The sequence below is a fragment of the Perognathus longimembris genome, chromosome 7 (genome assembly GCF_023159225.1).
Source record: "Perognathus longimembris pacificus isolate PPM17 chromosome 7, ASM2315922v1, whole genome shotgun sequence".
Lineage (NCBI taxonomy): Eukaryota > Metazoa > Chordata > Mammalia > Rodentia > Heteromyidae > Perognathus > Perognathus longimembris.
In genome coordinates this window covers 67,681,301-67,694,971 of record NC_063167.1, presented here as the reverse complement: position 1 = coordinate 67,694,971, position 13,671 = coordinate 67,681,301, and the positions used below count along the sequence as shown (strand labels likewise).

The following is a 13,671-nucleotide window of genomic DNA, read 5'->3' as shown; positions in this document are numbered from 1 at the left end:
ACTTTTTATGAATCAGTATTGAGTCAATGGTGAGAATCTGTCATGAATCTCTGAAATCTGAAGAATATAAGTTGGACATCTGAAAGCCTATTATAAATACATAGACACACAAACATACACATACATATATATATATGTATATCAGCATGAAGGATAAACAAAACAGGTCTGTAAACCATATGCCTTTATGATTTATCAGAAAATATAAGCCCCAAAGTAATACCACCAAAAAACAGCACAAGTGATCAAATCTGGAGAACAGTTCTCCTTCATTAGCAGTATGAAGAAACAAGAGAAGTCATTCTTTTAAACTCATAACTTGGATTTCATAGAATAGTAATGGTATGGAATGCCTAGGGTAGAAATATGGCAATGAAATTCTGGGAAATTCTGGTGGATACCCAAATGAAATCTCCATTTGTTAGTTTATTATTATACCATCCTTTATAGTCAATTAATAGTTCAACAAATATTCACAGGACATGTTCCCAAAACACTTTCTGCTTTAAAGACCTTGTAGTCCAGTGAAGAGATTAATCATATCCCCAGAGCTAGTACGTCTTCTAGCAGTAGCAAGATGTATGCAGTGAGAAAAGCATAGGCTATTTTTCAGTCAAATATCTGCGAGTCTTTCTGTGCTTTATCATCACTAGGGCCACTTGAGTCCCTCTTGCACGTTCCACATGCTCTCTATGGCTTATTAACCTGACTCAAGATCTTTGAGCTTCCTGAGGCCAACACTGGCTCGGGCTTGGCAATAATGTGTTCCACTGCTTAGATGATCACAGTGTGCTTTCTAACCTGTTTCCCAGCTCCATTTCTGTGCCCTAATTCTTGTTACTGTGCTTTGGCCCACAGTTACTTCCTATGTCCTCCGTCCTGCCAGTCTCTCTACCTTACAACCTGAGGTTCTACTGGCTTTCTTTAAGGACCTCCTTAACAGGGAAGACCTGTCTCTGTTTACTTCTGAACCTCCGTACGATTGAGACATCTCATGAGATTGTGTCCTTCCACTCATACCACCACAAGGGCACTAGCTGTTAAAGCCATACCCATCACAGAAGCCATGTTTGCCTGCCAGTCTTCATCTCTGGCATGTACCCTGAATCAGTCATTTGGGCTTCTACCCTCTCACAGGGTTCCTGGCAACTCTCAGACCTGATCTCTCCCTAACTGTATAAGTGAATGATGATGCTGAGACTGCCAAGATGTAACAATGGGTGCCCAGGAATGTCCTCTGCTTCACTCAGGGCTGACCTACTGCAACAAAGGCTCTGTATGGATAGCAGATGATGAATGGTAAATTGCTGAATGCAGGGTATGTTCAAAATCGGTGTTGCATGTCACTGCTCACAAACCTTTTCTTTGAGTTATTGATGCCAAAAAAAATTACAACCAATGTCTTTTGTTTTTACAGACATCTGGATACTCAGAATCACCCCTCCTTAGTGCTTAGCCTGTTCTCATGAAGTAGAGAAGACATTTGTAAAATGTAATACAGAAAATCACCAAAGCAGTATGGCCTTCTCACATTTTTACCAGTAACCTAAATGAATGTAAGATCACAGATAAAAGTGCCTTGCTAGTCCTGGGGCTTGAACTCAGGGCCTGGGAACTGTCCCTGAACTTTTTTCTCAAGGCTAGCACTCTCAGCTCTACTTACAGCAGATGAGAGTTCACAGACTTTTCTGCCTAGGCTGTCTTCAAACTGCAATCCTCAGATCTCAGCCTCTTGAATGTCTAGGATTACAGGTACGAGCCACTGGTGCCTGCCTTGAAGTACTTTATTTTTAACAAAACATTTACCCTAATCTTTCATACTAGTCATGTAGTTGAATTGGAAAAGCTTTTTTGAATATTGTAAGAATTCAGAGTGTTGGCTGCAGATTGGGGTAAACTTCAAGAAGTCTTTTCCAGTCAGTTACCACATCTTTAAATGGAAGGTTTCCTAGTATTTGGAATAAAAATTTTAGGTGTATGTAAAGGATATTTTAATTTTTTATGCTGGTACTGGAAGCTTATTCTGCTCAAGACTTTACTGTACCACTTGAGCTACACCTCCACTTCCAGCTCTTTGCTGGTTTATTGGCAATCAGAGTCTCACACTCTTCTGCACCAGCTAACTGAGCTACAGTCCTCAGATCTCAGCCTTGTAAGTAGCTAGGATTACAGAGGTGAGTCACCAGCACCCAACAGTATTTTTAAATATTTAACATCTTAAATATTTAATATGTATAAATATTTAGCATGTACAAGAAAATGTCTTTCAGATAAAGCCACACTTTCACAGACCTTTGGTTTCTTATTTTATTATGAGACAAGTTGGAGAGCATACTACTAAACTTCTTATGATACTAGATTTAAAAGTTAAAGCAGTTTTATTACAAAAGGAGCTCTTTTAGTGGACTCATGATTGTTTTTCCAGAAATAAATGGTCTGCATTAGAATGAGTAAACTGAGTAAATACACAACCAAGGAAGTGAGCACACCAGCTTCTATTTCTAAACCTAGTTGGTGTCACGTGGTTTTTATAAAAGACTATAGAATCTCAAGGTGATTTAACTTGCACATATAAAATGCACATAGGCGTATATGAAGTGTCAGTGGCTCACATTTGTAATCCTAGCTACTTAGGAGGTTGAGATCTGAGAGTCAAGTTTCAAACCCATCCTGGGCAGAAAAGTCCCCGTGAGACTATCATCTCCTATTAACCACTCAAAAACCAGTAGTAGAGCTGTGGCTAGGTGTCAAAGACTGTAAGATCAAGGATTGTGTTGGCCTTACAACTTATTTCTCCTTCCCAGATCCTCATTCTGTCCTCATCCTCTGATTCATATGACTTCTGTGATCATATAAGTCTCTAATAGCTCAATTTTTATAGGAAATTTTACAAAGAAATGTGTATGGGATCTAAGAGTCATTCACATGCCCTGTTGACTTTTCCAGTTTTCATTATGTGAGCTGAAGTTCTTGGGGGAAATTTTAATTGGCTTGAGACCAACTAGAGCTTGCTTGCTGTTTTCTAAACAAAATCAATCTCCCATGGGAGTCTAGTGACCTGCTTCATGTGACAGATTGGCAATAAGCACCTCACTACAAATAGTGACTTGTGATATAGTCTCAGCTTCTTCCATGTGCTGATTCTGCTTTGATGCCTCATAGCTTTTCAGAAGGCACCAAAACTTTACATGTGCTAAAAAGCTAAGCGATTACATTTTGGAACAAGTTTTTTTTTAAAATTTCATTGTTTTTAGACTCAAAAGTCAAGCTACGCTAAAAAAGAAAATATAAAAGATATTGCTCCTTTTGTCAAAACCAAATAATACCTTAAAAATGAGAACTCTTTACTTTCAGGTCTAGATATGGCAAAAGCATTTGCAGCCCTTTAAAGTTGAATGGTTTTTAAAATGCAATGCCTCTACTCCATCTCATGTCCTTCCTAACACTGCCCAAGGAAACGGGACCAAAGGCTCAAAGTAGTTAATTTCAGTGTTTTAATTTTGCATGATTGTGGGCTAGTAAGTATACTGGTAAACTACTAACCAAGGGACAAGATTCAAGCTGTGCTGCGGGGCACACAAGGTGCCTCAAGATTCAGCCCAATGGCTGCGAAAAGTGTCTACAAACTGTGAGTATTCCATGTGGTTCCAAGTACTGCTCAAAATGACCTCACTCAGACTTCAGTAAAGCAGACATCAGCAGTGGAATAGTTGACCAGGCTAATGGATTTCAAATACAAATCCTAGAAATTAATTTACACATGCTCAAGACACTTGAACCTAAACTAAATGCAAGACGTTTGTTTTTAAATAGATCCCAATGTTCCACCCTTAGTCTGTGTCCACTTTACAGGCCAAAGACCTAATCACTCTACAGCTTTGCATTCCTGATTATTTTGACATTGCCTGTTCTTTTCTTTGCTCACTTCAATGTACACACTCACCCAAAACTGTGCCAGTCATTCCTGTAAACTTAATGAGGTTTACAGGCCTGTAGTAATCATAAATAGGTATGAATTGCTCAGTCACAGGGTGATCTAACGCTAACCTTTTTGGTTTAAAAGATAAGGCATTCTTCAAAAAACAAAAACACAAAAACCTATGCTTTACCTATTTGAGTTGTTTTTGGTTTTATTTCCTGTACTATTCACAAGCCCAAGAGAAAAGGCCTATGCAAACTTAATACCCACCTACCTATCTCAGGTCCTCTCTTCTTTTTGTTTTTGCCAGTCCTGAGGCTTGGACTCAGGGCCTGAGCACTGTCCCTGGCTTCTTTTTGCTCAAGGCTAGCACTCTGCCACTTGAGCCACAGCACCACTTCTGGCCATTTTCTATATATGTGGTGCTGGGGAATTGAACCCAGGGCTTCATGTATGGGAGGCAAACACTCTTGCCACTAGGCCATATTCCCAGCCCCCTCTCTTCTTTTTCTAAATAACTACAAAGCATAAACTTTTACCTCTGAGAAGCAGAACTTGAGAGACTCCTCTTGCCCCTCTCAAGTTCTAGTGAAGAACAATGGAAGATCTCATTTCTATACACCTCCCACTCTAACCCTAGAATGGACAACTACAGATTCCCATGTTTTACTCAAGGGTAACTGTGAAGAGTTCATGATTTTTGAAGGGAACATGGAAAACACTGATAAACATTTTGCCTATTTTCCTTTAAACTCCCTTTCATGTGCTGTTTTATTAGTTTCAACATAACCAGAAATTGATCCAAGACTTCTATATATGTAGCCATTACAACCAACTGAAGGACTAGGTGTTCACCTTCACAAGTTCTAATTAGGGGTCCGCACAAGCTACATCTAATATACACATGGTAATCATATACAGTGAGACCAAAGGTGCTTTTAGAGGAACATCAAAGTGCACTGCCAATGTGCATCTGACTATATAAAATAACATGAATCGAAATGAACTCCAGGAATAAGGTTTTGGGTTTTTTTTTTTTGTCTTGTTTGTTCATTTATCTATGGTTGGAAAGGTACAGAAATGGAGGAACAAAGGGTGAACAAATGCAACAGTGGTACTCACTAGATACTATGTTGAAAATGAACTATATAACTTGTGGGTGGAGACAAGAGCAGGAAACTGGGAAAGAGTAACATTATCCAAAAAGAAATGTACTCTTTACCTGACTTATGTAACTGTAACCCTGCTGTGTATCACCTTTATAATAACAAAAAAGTTCTAACCAGCTACTGGAGCAACTGGGAAGCATAGAGAAATAGTGTGCTGTAAGATGAACACCTTGAAGAATCATGCAAGGATAACAAGTCATAACACAGAAGACTTCAATGGACAAGAGACAGGTCATCAATACCTGCTCTTTATTTCAGCAACCAGGGTTTCTATTTCTCCCTGATGCTGGATTTTAAACACTTAGGAGCCCATGAATATAGCATTCAGACTTCATTATACTGAATAGGTCCCAGGGTCAGGAAGTCAAACCCCACCTATCAGTGACAATGTACAGGTTTCTGTGTGTCAGTTTTCTAACTTCACTGAAATGTCTCATTAAACCTAAACTTTTCCTCCATTGAATCTAGGACAGAAAAAGTCATCTCATATACATGGTACCACAGAGCAGGTGAGAAGGAAATTGCACAGGCACTAATCATGCACCATCCAAACTATTCAACCAGAAAACTAACTTCTGATTCCGTTCAACATCAGGAAAGTGTGTCCTCCTCTTCCTCAAAGTAGGCGGGCTGGACATTTGTGAATGGAAGCGTTCCCTATGTAATGCTGCAGTAAACTGTTTTGGTTTTTTTCCAGTCCTGGGGCTTGAACTCAGGGCCTGAGCACTGTCCCTGGCTTCTTTTTGCTCAAGGCTAGCACTCTACCTCTTGAGCCACAGCGCCACTTCTGGTTTTCTGTATGTATGTGGTGCTGAGGTATCGAACCCAGGGCTTCATATGTATGAGGCAAGCACTTTACCACTGGGCCATATTCCCAGCCCCTGCATTAAGTTTTATTAAAAAAATAAAAGTTGCCCCATCTATGAATGGCACAGAGCTGCTTACAAGATCTCAGGGATGTCTACATCCATCCCATAACCCGCCCAGACATGGCCAGTTCACCACAGAGCTACAGGAACAGCATGAAATTCTTCCGTCAACATTTTTTTGGGGGGTGGAGAGAGCACTGGGTGGGGAAGATGAAGGATTTCTTTATTCCCTCTCCCCACACTAAAAACTGCACTTACACACATACATTCTTATCCATTTTCAAGGAAGATTTTCCTCCCTGTGAGGAGGATCCTAGAATCCAGCCTTCCTCAGGCTGAGAAACAGTGCCTAGGAACTGCAGTGATCTAGAACCAGCATCCTGTCCCAGGCTCCTGTGTGGTCTCATAACGGACAGGCAGGTTAAAGGAGTGGGTACTCATAAGTGGCTGTCTATTTGTGTGTGAAATCCACTCTACTCAGCAACATTTTCAGATCCAGTGGCTGGGAGAGGTTCTGTGGGCACAGTATGGTGGATGACTTGATGGTCCCAGCCCACTGTGGTAAGGAGGGAGTGATTGAGTGGGGACCACGTAGCATCTCTCACAAAGTCTCTGTGGGCTCGGCTTCTAAACCTAGAAGAAAGAAGAGGGAAGAGTTGGGCATGGTAGAGACAACAAGAAAAAATATACCTGAACAAAAAAGAGAATCCAACATCCAGGGCATTGTTTTATGATATTTTACACACATTTCACCATCTGTATGGCCTTATCACCAGGACAGCAATGTAGCTATCCACAGTGGATGTCATCCATCTTGCAATCCTGTCTTCTACTGCCATAGATGATAGTGCAGGGGTCAGGGCTAAACAGCTAATTGTGGCAAATAAGTACATATAAGTGAGATCTTCCATCGGTTACCTTTCCTATCTGTGTTTCTATGAAGCACATATTAAGACTGCCCCTTCAGAGTGCTAGCCTTGAGCAAAAGGAAGCCAGGGACAGTGCTCAGGCCCTGAGTTCAAGGCCCAGGACTGGCAAAAAAAAAAAAAAAAAAAGACTGCCCCTTTGTGGGACAGAGCTGGAATACTACACAGAAATTTCACCTGCCACATATAGTGGCAGAAATAGTCCTCTCTATCAAGGACACAGGTACCTGTAGCTCATCTACAGTCCACCTATTTGCATTGTCCAGGTCCCTGTGGTAACAGAGAACTCTCAGAGATCTGTTAGAATATAGTGCTAGAGTACTAACAAGCACCAGACCCTAGGTTCAATGCCTAGTATTGTAACAGAAAGAAAAGCTGGCTCCTTCACCCCCCCCTCCCCTGCCAATTCCTGATCACAGGACTTCAAACTTACACCTCAGACAGGCTGGAGTTCAGCACAGCAAGTGAGCAGTCTTCACTGAGGGAAGCCAGGAAAGGAACGCTAGAAGAAGGCAGAGAAGGATGTACAAGGTAAAGCCCATAGTTTCAAGACAAACCTCCTGATGAGGTCAGCCCCACTGTAAACTGACGCAGAGAAGGGGGCCTGATGATCACTTTAGGTTAAGTTCTGTCTACCATCACAAAGATCTAAGGACAAATGAAGGAAATGGAGCAAAGAAAGGGCTCACAACAATAATCTAGGCAACCTGAACCCACTCCATCCCAGCCTTCTCTACAATTCAGCAACATCAGAGACAGGTTCCTGCAAATCACACAGTGCTGAGTATTGTACAGAAATGAAGCCAATTACAGCCATTTTTTAGACACCCATACAACCCAAATAAGACCTAGTCTTAGAGATTCTCAGACACCTCAGCTAGAGACTGCTGGCTTTAAGAAACAATCTAATCACTAATGCTTTGCAAACACATGTTCCCCTCGCTTTTCCCATCATCTCCACCAGGCTCTTGGTGCCAAGGATCAGTACCTATGTGGGGAAAACACCAGCCCAGTGACAGACTGGGAGTGCACAGCTGAGCTGAGGGCAGAGCTTGTGTTCTTGGTGTCCACAAGGGAGACAGTCCCATTCTCATCACCTGTGGAAAAACAGAGAATATGCCACAATGCTCAAGAGCCTGGGCTTTAGTGCCAGCTAGACCAACTGAAATCCAGTGTGAGCTTGGACAAGTTAACTACTCAGAGCATCATCTTCCACTTTTGCAGAGTGGGAGCAAGAAGTCATTGGGTAACTGTGGAAATTAAAGAAATGGATGAGGTAACCGACTTTAAACCACAAAACATTATCATAAGTACAGCTTTGCTACTGCCACAGTACCATACCTATACAAGTTAGAATAGAATTCCTTGTGTGGCAAACCATTTGCTTTCTGGTTCACTGACTTCTACCCATGCCTCAAATATTATATCTCAAAGCTACCTTAAAACTAGCGCAATTTACCTAGTGCCCAAGTAGGCTGACAAGAACAAGTAATAAGAACATATGAACTATGGAGTTAGCTCCTTCTCTCTTATCCTCCCCTTCCCAGAACTGATATGCAATTTGTCATGTCTTACCAAAGACAAAGGCTTCACTTTGCTGAGGGTGCCAAGCCAGGGAGGTAGGAAGATAGCCAGAGGCATTGCAACCTGCCAAGGAGGGAAGGGAGGTTTGAGACACACACAAAAAAGCAGTAGCTCTAAATCCCAGGAAGCTTCCACTCCGTTTCTCAAACTCTAAAAAGGGGGCTGGGAATGTGGCTTAGTGGTAGAGGGCTTGCTTAGCATGCATGAAGCTCTGGGTTCGATTCCTTAGTACCACATCCACAGAAAAAAACAGAAAAGGCACTATGGCTCAAGTGGTAGAGTGCTAGCCTTGAGCAAAAGAAGATGAGGGACAGTGGACAGTGCCCGGGCTCTGAGTTCAAGCCCCAGGACTGGCAAAAAAACAAAACAAAACGAAACAACAACAACAACAAAAACCTCTAACAAGGCAGCAGTTTCTGATAACCTACATATCTTCTGATAACCTACATATCCATCAGCCTTCTGTCATTTAAAGTCCTAAGTTACAGGCACATTTCAAACACAAAACATAAAAATGACAATCCTAGCCGTTTTGTTGAACTTTTTACAGAGTAAACTGTCCACCCAGGAAACAGCTTTTCCTCTTTGTACTCCTTGTGAAGAATGGGCCTAGTAGAGCCTGAGTGTGAAAAGACACCATAGCAACCAGGCACTTGACAACCCTGTTTTGACTTAAGCCAAAGAAAGTCACTTCCAGACTGGTCCCTAGTACTACTCTCCCACACTGGCTTTCAGACTCACCCATCTGAGATGCTGGCTTGGGAGAGCGAGTATCCCAGAGTAAAATTCTATTGTCCTAAAAGAAGGAACAAGAAAAGGGTTTCAGTCCAAAGGAGCAAAAAGCTGCTCGCCAAGTCTCCAAAACAGAGATTTTGGCTTACTGAGGAGTGAGGCATGCTAGGAAAAGAGGCTACATCTCACCTCACTGCATGAAAGAAACACAGAATCCTTGTGGGGAGAGGCAGCAACACAGGTGACCTGCCCTGCGTGAGCTGTAAAGGAGAAAAGTATTTCAGAGACTCAGGATGTTATCAAATAAGCCTAGATGAAAAATTAAGAGGCATGAGTGAGAGGGTGAGGCCTCGCATAATGATATAATGTAACAAATTTGGTTTTAACATTTTATGGCTTAGAACAATGTAAGAAGAAAGGTTGACAGCTGTAAAACCTAAAAAGGCTTACTGAAAAATTGGTAAAGGCAGTACAATAGCAACTGGATGCTCAGTAAGAATTGTGAAAGAATTTGCAATTAAGGTACTCCAAATGCAGGAACTACCTAATTTTACAGCAGTTCTCATGTAAGAGTACACAAACTTAAGTTGTATATAAAAACTTTCTAGGGAGTTCTGAGAATTGAGAATGTTAAACAAATTAATTTCTCTAATAATTCTCTTTCAGCCAGGGAACTAGTGGCTCATGCCTCTAATTCTAGCTACTCAAGAGGCTGAGATCTAAGGATTGAGGTTTAAAACCACTTGGGCAGAGAAGTCGTTGACACTCTTTATCTCCAATTAAATAAGAAAAATCTGAAAGTAGAGGTGTGGCTCATGTGGAATGAGACGTGTGGTACAAGTGAACTGGGTTCAATCTTTTAAATGTCACTGAGAATATAGCCTAGAACGTATAAGGCCATCAATAAGAATTGAGGAAAAGACATGAGGTAGTTATTGGAGCCTGACAGTAGTATGTCAAGCAAAACAAAATTACTAGACAGGAGAATATAGAACTGCTGTTTCTAATATCCAAGCAAAGTTCAAGGGCTGAAAGGAGAGAGAAAACAGGGGCTGAAAGACTAGGATTAGAAGGCAAGAATACTCACCTCGGTATGAATTTAGTACCATTTGCTGAGTAAGGTCCCAAATCTTGATGCTAAGAAACAAAAAGAAACAGGAAACAGTTTTGACTTATAATATCAACATAGAAATGTGGGGTTCCAAGAAGAATTTCCTGTAACCAACTATTCCCATGTCTTTGCCTCCTAAGTTCCTGCCATGGTCTATTTACAATGGATTGCTAAGTATCCCATTATTAGTAATGAGGTACTTATATTGGGCCTAAAACATTAAGAAGGTTAACCAAATGCCAAGAAGCCTAGACACAGGAGCCACAAGACCAAGGACCCACCAGAAGTCTTTGCTACCACTGACAGCTCGTGTGCCAGAGCTCAGGACACTGACGGAAGACACGATGTCATCATGCTCATACTTGCAGAACTTGCTGACAATGAGTGTCTCATTCTCATCCAGCTCCCACAATTCAACAGCACCTGTTGGGAAAACATAACTCTACATTATACCAAGATTTTAAGTAATTCATTTGTAGGCCTTAAGTAGCCACTGTCACTAAACAAAATTATTCCTACAACATCAGTCCACATGGAGGAATTACCTAACTTTGAGGCCATTTGATTTTTCTTTTTTTTCTGGATGTGGGGCTTGAACTCAGGGCCCAGGCACCGTCCCTGAGTTTTTTTCACTTAAGGCTAGCACTTGAGCCACAACGCCACTTCAGCTTTTTCTCAGTAGTTTACTGGAGATAAGATTCTCACAGACTTTCCTGCTGGGGCTAGCTTCAAATTTTAATCTTCAGATCTCAGCCTCCCGACTAAACCATCAGCACCTGGCACCATTTGGTTTTACATTGCCTTACTGTTTCCTAGTAACAGTCTAGGAAGCAAGCACTCTACACTAGGCCATATTCCCAGCCCCATATTTTTTTTTTATTTTTTATTTTTTGTCAGTCCTGGTGCTTGAACTCAGGGCCTGAGCACTGTCCCTGGCTTTTTTTTCCTCAAGGCTAGCACTCTACCACTTGAGCCACAGCGCCACTTCTGGCTTTTTTCTCAATATGTGGTGCTGAGGAATTGAACCCAGGGCTTCATGTATACGAGGGAAGTACTCTTACCACTAGGACATAGTCCCAGTCCTCTAGTAACAGTCTAGACAAGCATGCAGGGATAGCTCCTAGGAAAAGATAAAATCTACTACTATGCTTCCAGAGAGAAAACACTAGGACCTCAGTTTCCAGGGAAAGGATGAAATGCACAGTAAAGTCCAGTAATGTTAACAGTTCCCAATAGTTTAGAGACTTATATGTTGAAATACTTGAACAAATATTTTGCAGTCATTTTTAAATTACCTTTAAGTAGTTGCAAGTGGATATCAGCTCAACATGTTCTGCAATGTCTTAGTGTGCAATTGTTACAGACTCAATCTTTAATATTCTACTTTTCAACTTCTATGCACTTCCTGTCAACATTGAAATTATGGTTTTTATTAAATGCCAAAAAAAACTTCGCTTAGCTTGACACGCAAAGCAGAATAAGGATAGGATATTTAACCCTGGCACTTGTGGTTCACACCTGTAATCCTAGCTACTCAGGAGCCTGAGATCTGAGGATCATGGTTTGAAGCTAGCCTGGGCAACAAAGTCCAGGACACTCTTGTGTCCAGTTAAACACCCCTCTCTACTACCCCATTCCCACCTCCCCCCCAAAAAAAACAACCAACAATGGAACTGTGGCTCAAGTGCAGAGCACTAACCTTGAACACAAAAGCTAAGGAACAGCACCCAGGACCTTAGTTCAAACCCCAGGACTGGGGCTGGGGATATGGCCTAGTGGTAAAGTGCTTGCCTCGGATACGTGAGGCCCTGGGTTCAATTACCCAGCACCACATGGTGCGCGCGCACACACAATTTAAAAAGAAAATGGGAAGAAAAGGAAGGCAGTAAGATTGAACTTCAGCATAATCTTTTAAAATCAAGGTTATTAATTGGCCTGGGCTGCACAAGATAGAAGATAATCTATATTAAAATTTGTAATTGAGGGGCTGGGGATATGGCCCAGTGGCAAGAGTGCTTGCCTCCTATACATGAAGCCCTGGGTTCAATTCCCCAGCACCACATATACAGAAATCGGCCAGAAGTGGCGCTGTGGCTCAAGTGGCAGAGTGCTAGCCTTGAGCAAAAAGAAGCCAGGGACAGTGCTCAGGCCCTGAGTCCAAGCCCCAGGACTGGCAATCAATCAATCAATCAATCAATAAATGTAATTGAGGAGCTGGGAATGTGGCTTAGTGGTAAAGTACTTACCTAGCATACATGAAGCCCTGGGTTCTATTCCTCAGTACCACATATACAGGAAAAGCCAGAAGAGCGCACGGCTCAAGTGGTAAGAGTGCTACCCTTGAGCAAAAGAAGTTCAGGAACAGGGCCCAGGCACTGAGTTCAAGCTCTAGAACTACCTCCCCCCCCCCCCCAACACATACACAAAGTGTAATCTTTTTTTTTTTCCTAGGAACGTAGAACCTTGGAAGGATACTTTCTACCTATCCTATAGTTCGAGTTTGGAAACACCATCAGCTTCTTTATCACTAATGGGGGCATTCAAAGACTGAATCCAACCCAAATCATAACCCAAGTCTCCACTCCACTTGAATTGGGGAAGCGAGAGGAAAACGACTTACCTGAATCAGAAGCCACCAAGATACCTTTGTCCCCCACCCAAGTGAGGTCGGCCACTCCAGCCTCCGTCTGAACACCGGCGGAGCAGAAGCCTTCGTTGGGGGCGGCACACGGGTCCTTGAAAAGCCAAAGGGAGCCGGCCCAGCAGCGGCCGCTCAGGCTAGAGGCCCCCAACAAAAGCGCCCCATCTAGAGAGGGGGAAGGTACACGCTGTCAGAACAAGTGCCCGCCCGTCTCCATGGTGACCGGCATCGCGTAGCACGCGGACCCGTCTAGATCAGCGCTCAGAAACCTGGGACGGGGTCACGCGAGGTACGGGTCAGGGAGGCACGCGGAGCAGGGGGGCACGCGGAGCAGGGCGGGCAGGGATGGTCGGGCCGGGAAGAGGCGCCGTGGGGTCGGGGCGAGGTGGTGTCCAGGCCGGGCATCTTCTGCTCACCAGACCGGTACCGCGCAGCCTCCAACTGCCGTTCCATACAGGCGGGCGCATTAGGGGGAAGGTTCCACTCGCGGGCCGCCGGGGGCACTAGCGAAGACGGGTTATCCTTCCGCATCTCCACGGTTTCAAATCCAACTTAAAACAGACCTGGATGGCAGCCCGCCAGAGCTACGGCGGTAACCCACACGTGCAGCACCGCCGGGCCTCCGCCCCTCTCAGGAAGACACAGCAACTCCACTTCTCGCGAGACCCGCGTCTACACCTCCCACCAGCTTTCCGTTCGCCTCTCCCTCAGCAGGTTTTC

The 13,671-nt window shown here is 43.0% G+C and overlaps 1 protein-coding gene across 1 annotated transcript; it reads right to left on the bottom strand.

Moving 5' to 3' along the window:
- Window positions 1–5,959: 5,959 nt before the first annotated feature.
- Window positions 5,960–13,627, bottom strand: Wdr77 (WD repeat domain 77). The gene is made up of 10 exons (XM_048351756.1): window positions 13,368–13,627; window positions 12,931–13,116; window positions 10,592–10,733; window positions 10,287–10,336; window positions 9,389–9,459; window positions 9,209–9,263; window positions 8,459–8,530; window positions 7,872–7,980; window positions 7,317–7,385; window positions 5,960–6,590 (listed from the first exon to the last, which is right to left on the bottom strand). The coding sequence occupies exons 1-10, from the start codon at window positions 13,480–13,482 to the stop codon at window positions 6,431–6,433; spliced, it is 1,029 nt and encodes a 342-aa protein (XP_048207713.1). The 5' UTR covers window positions 13,483–13,627; the 3' UTR covers window positions 5,960–6,430.
- Between the last annotated feature and the right edge of the window lie 44 nt (window positions 13,628–13,671).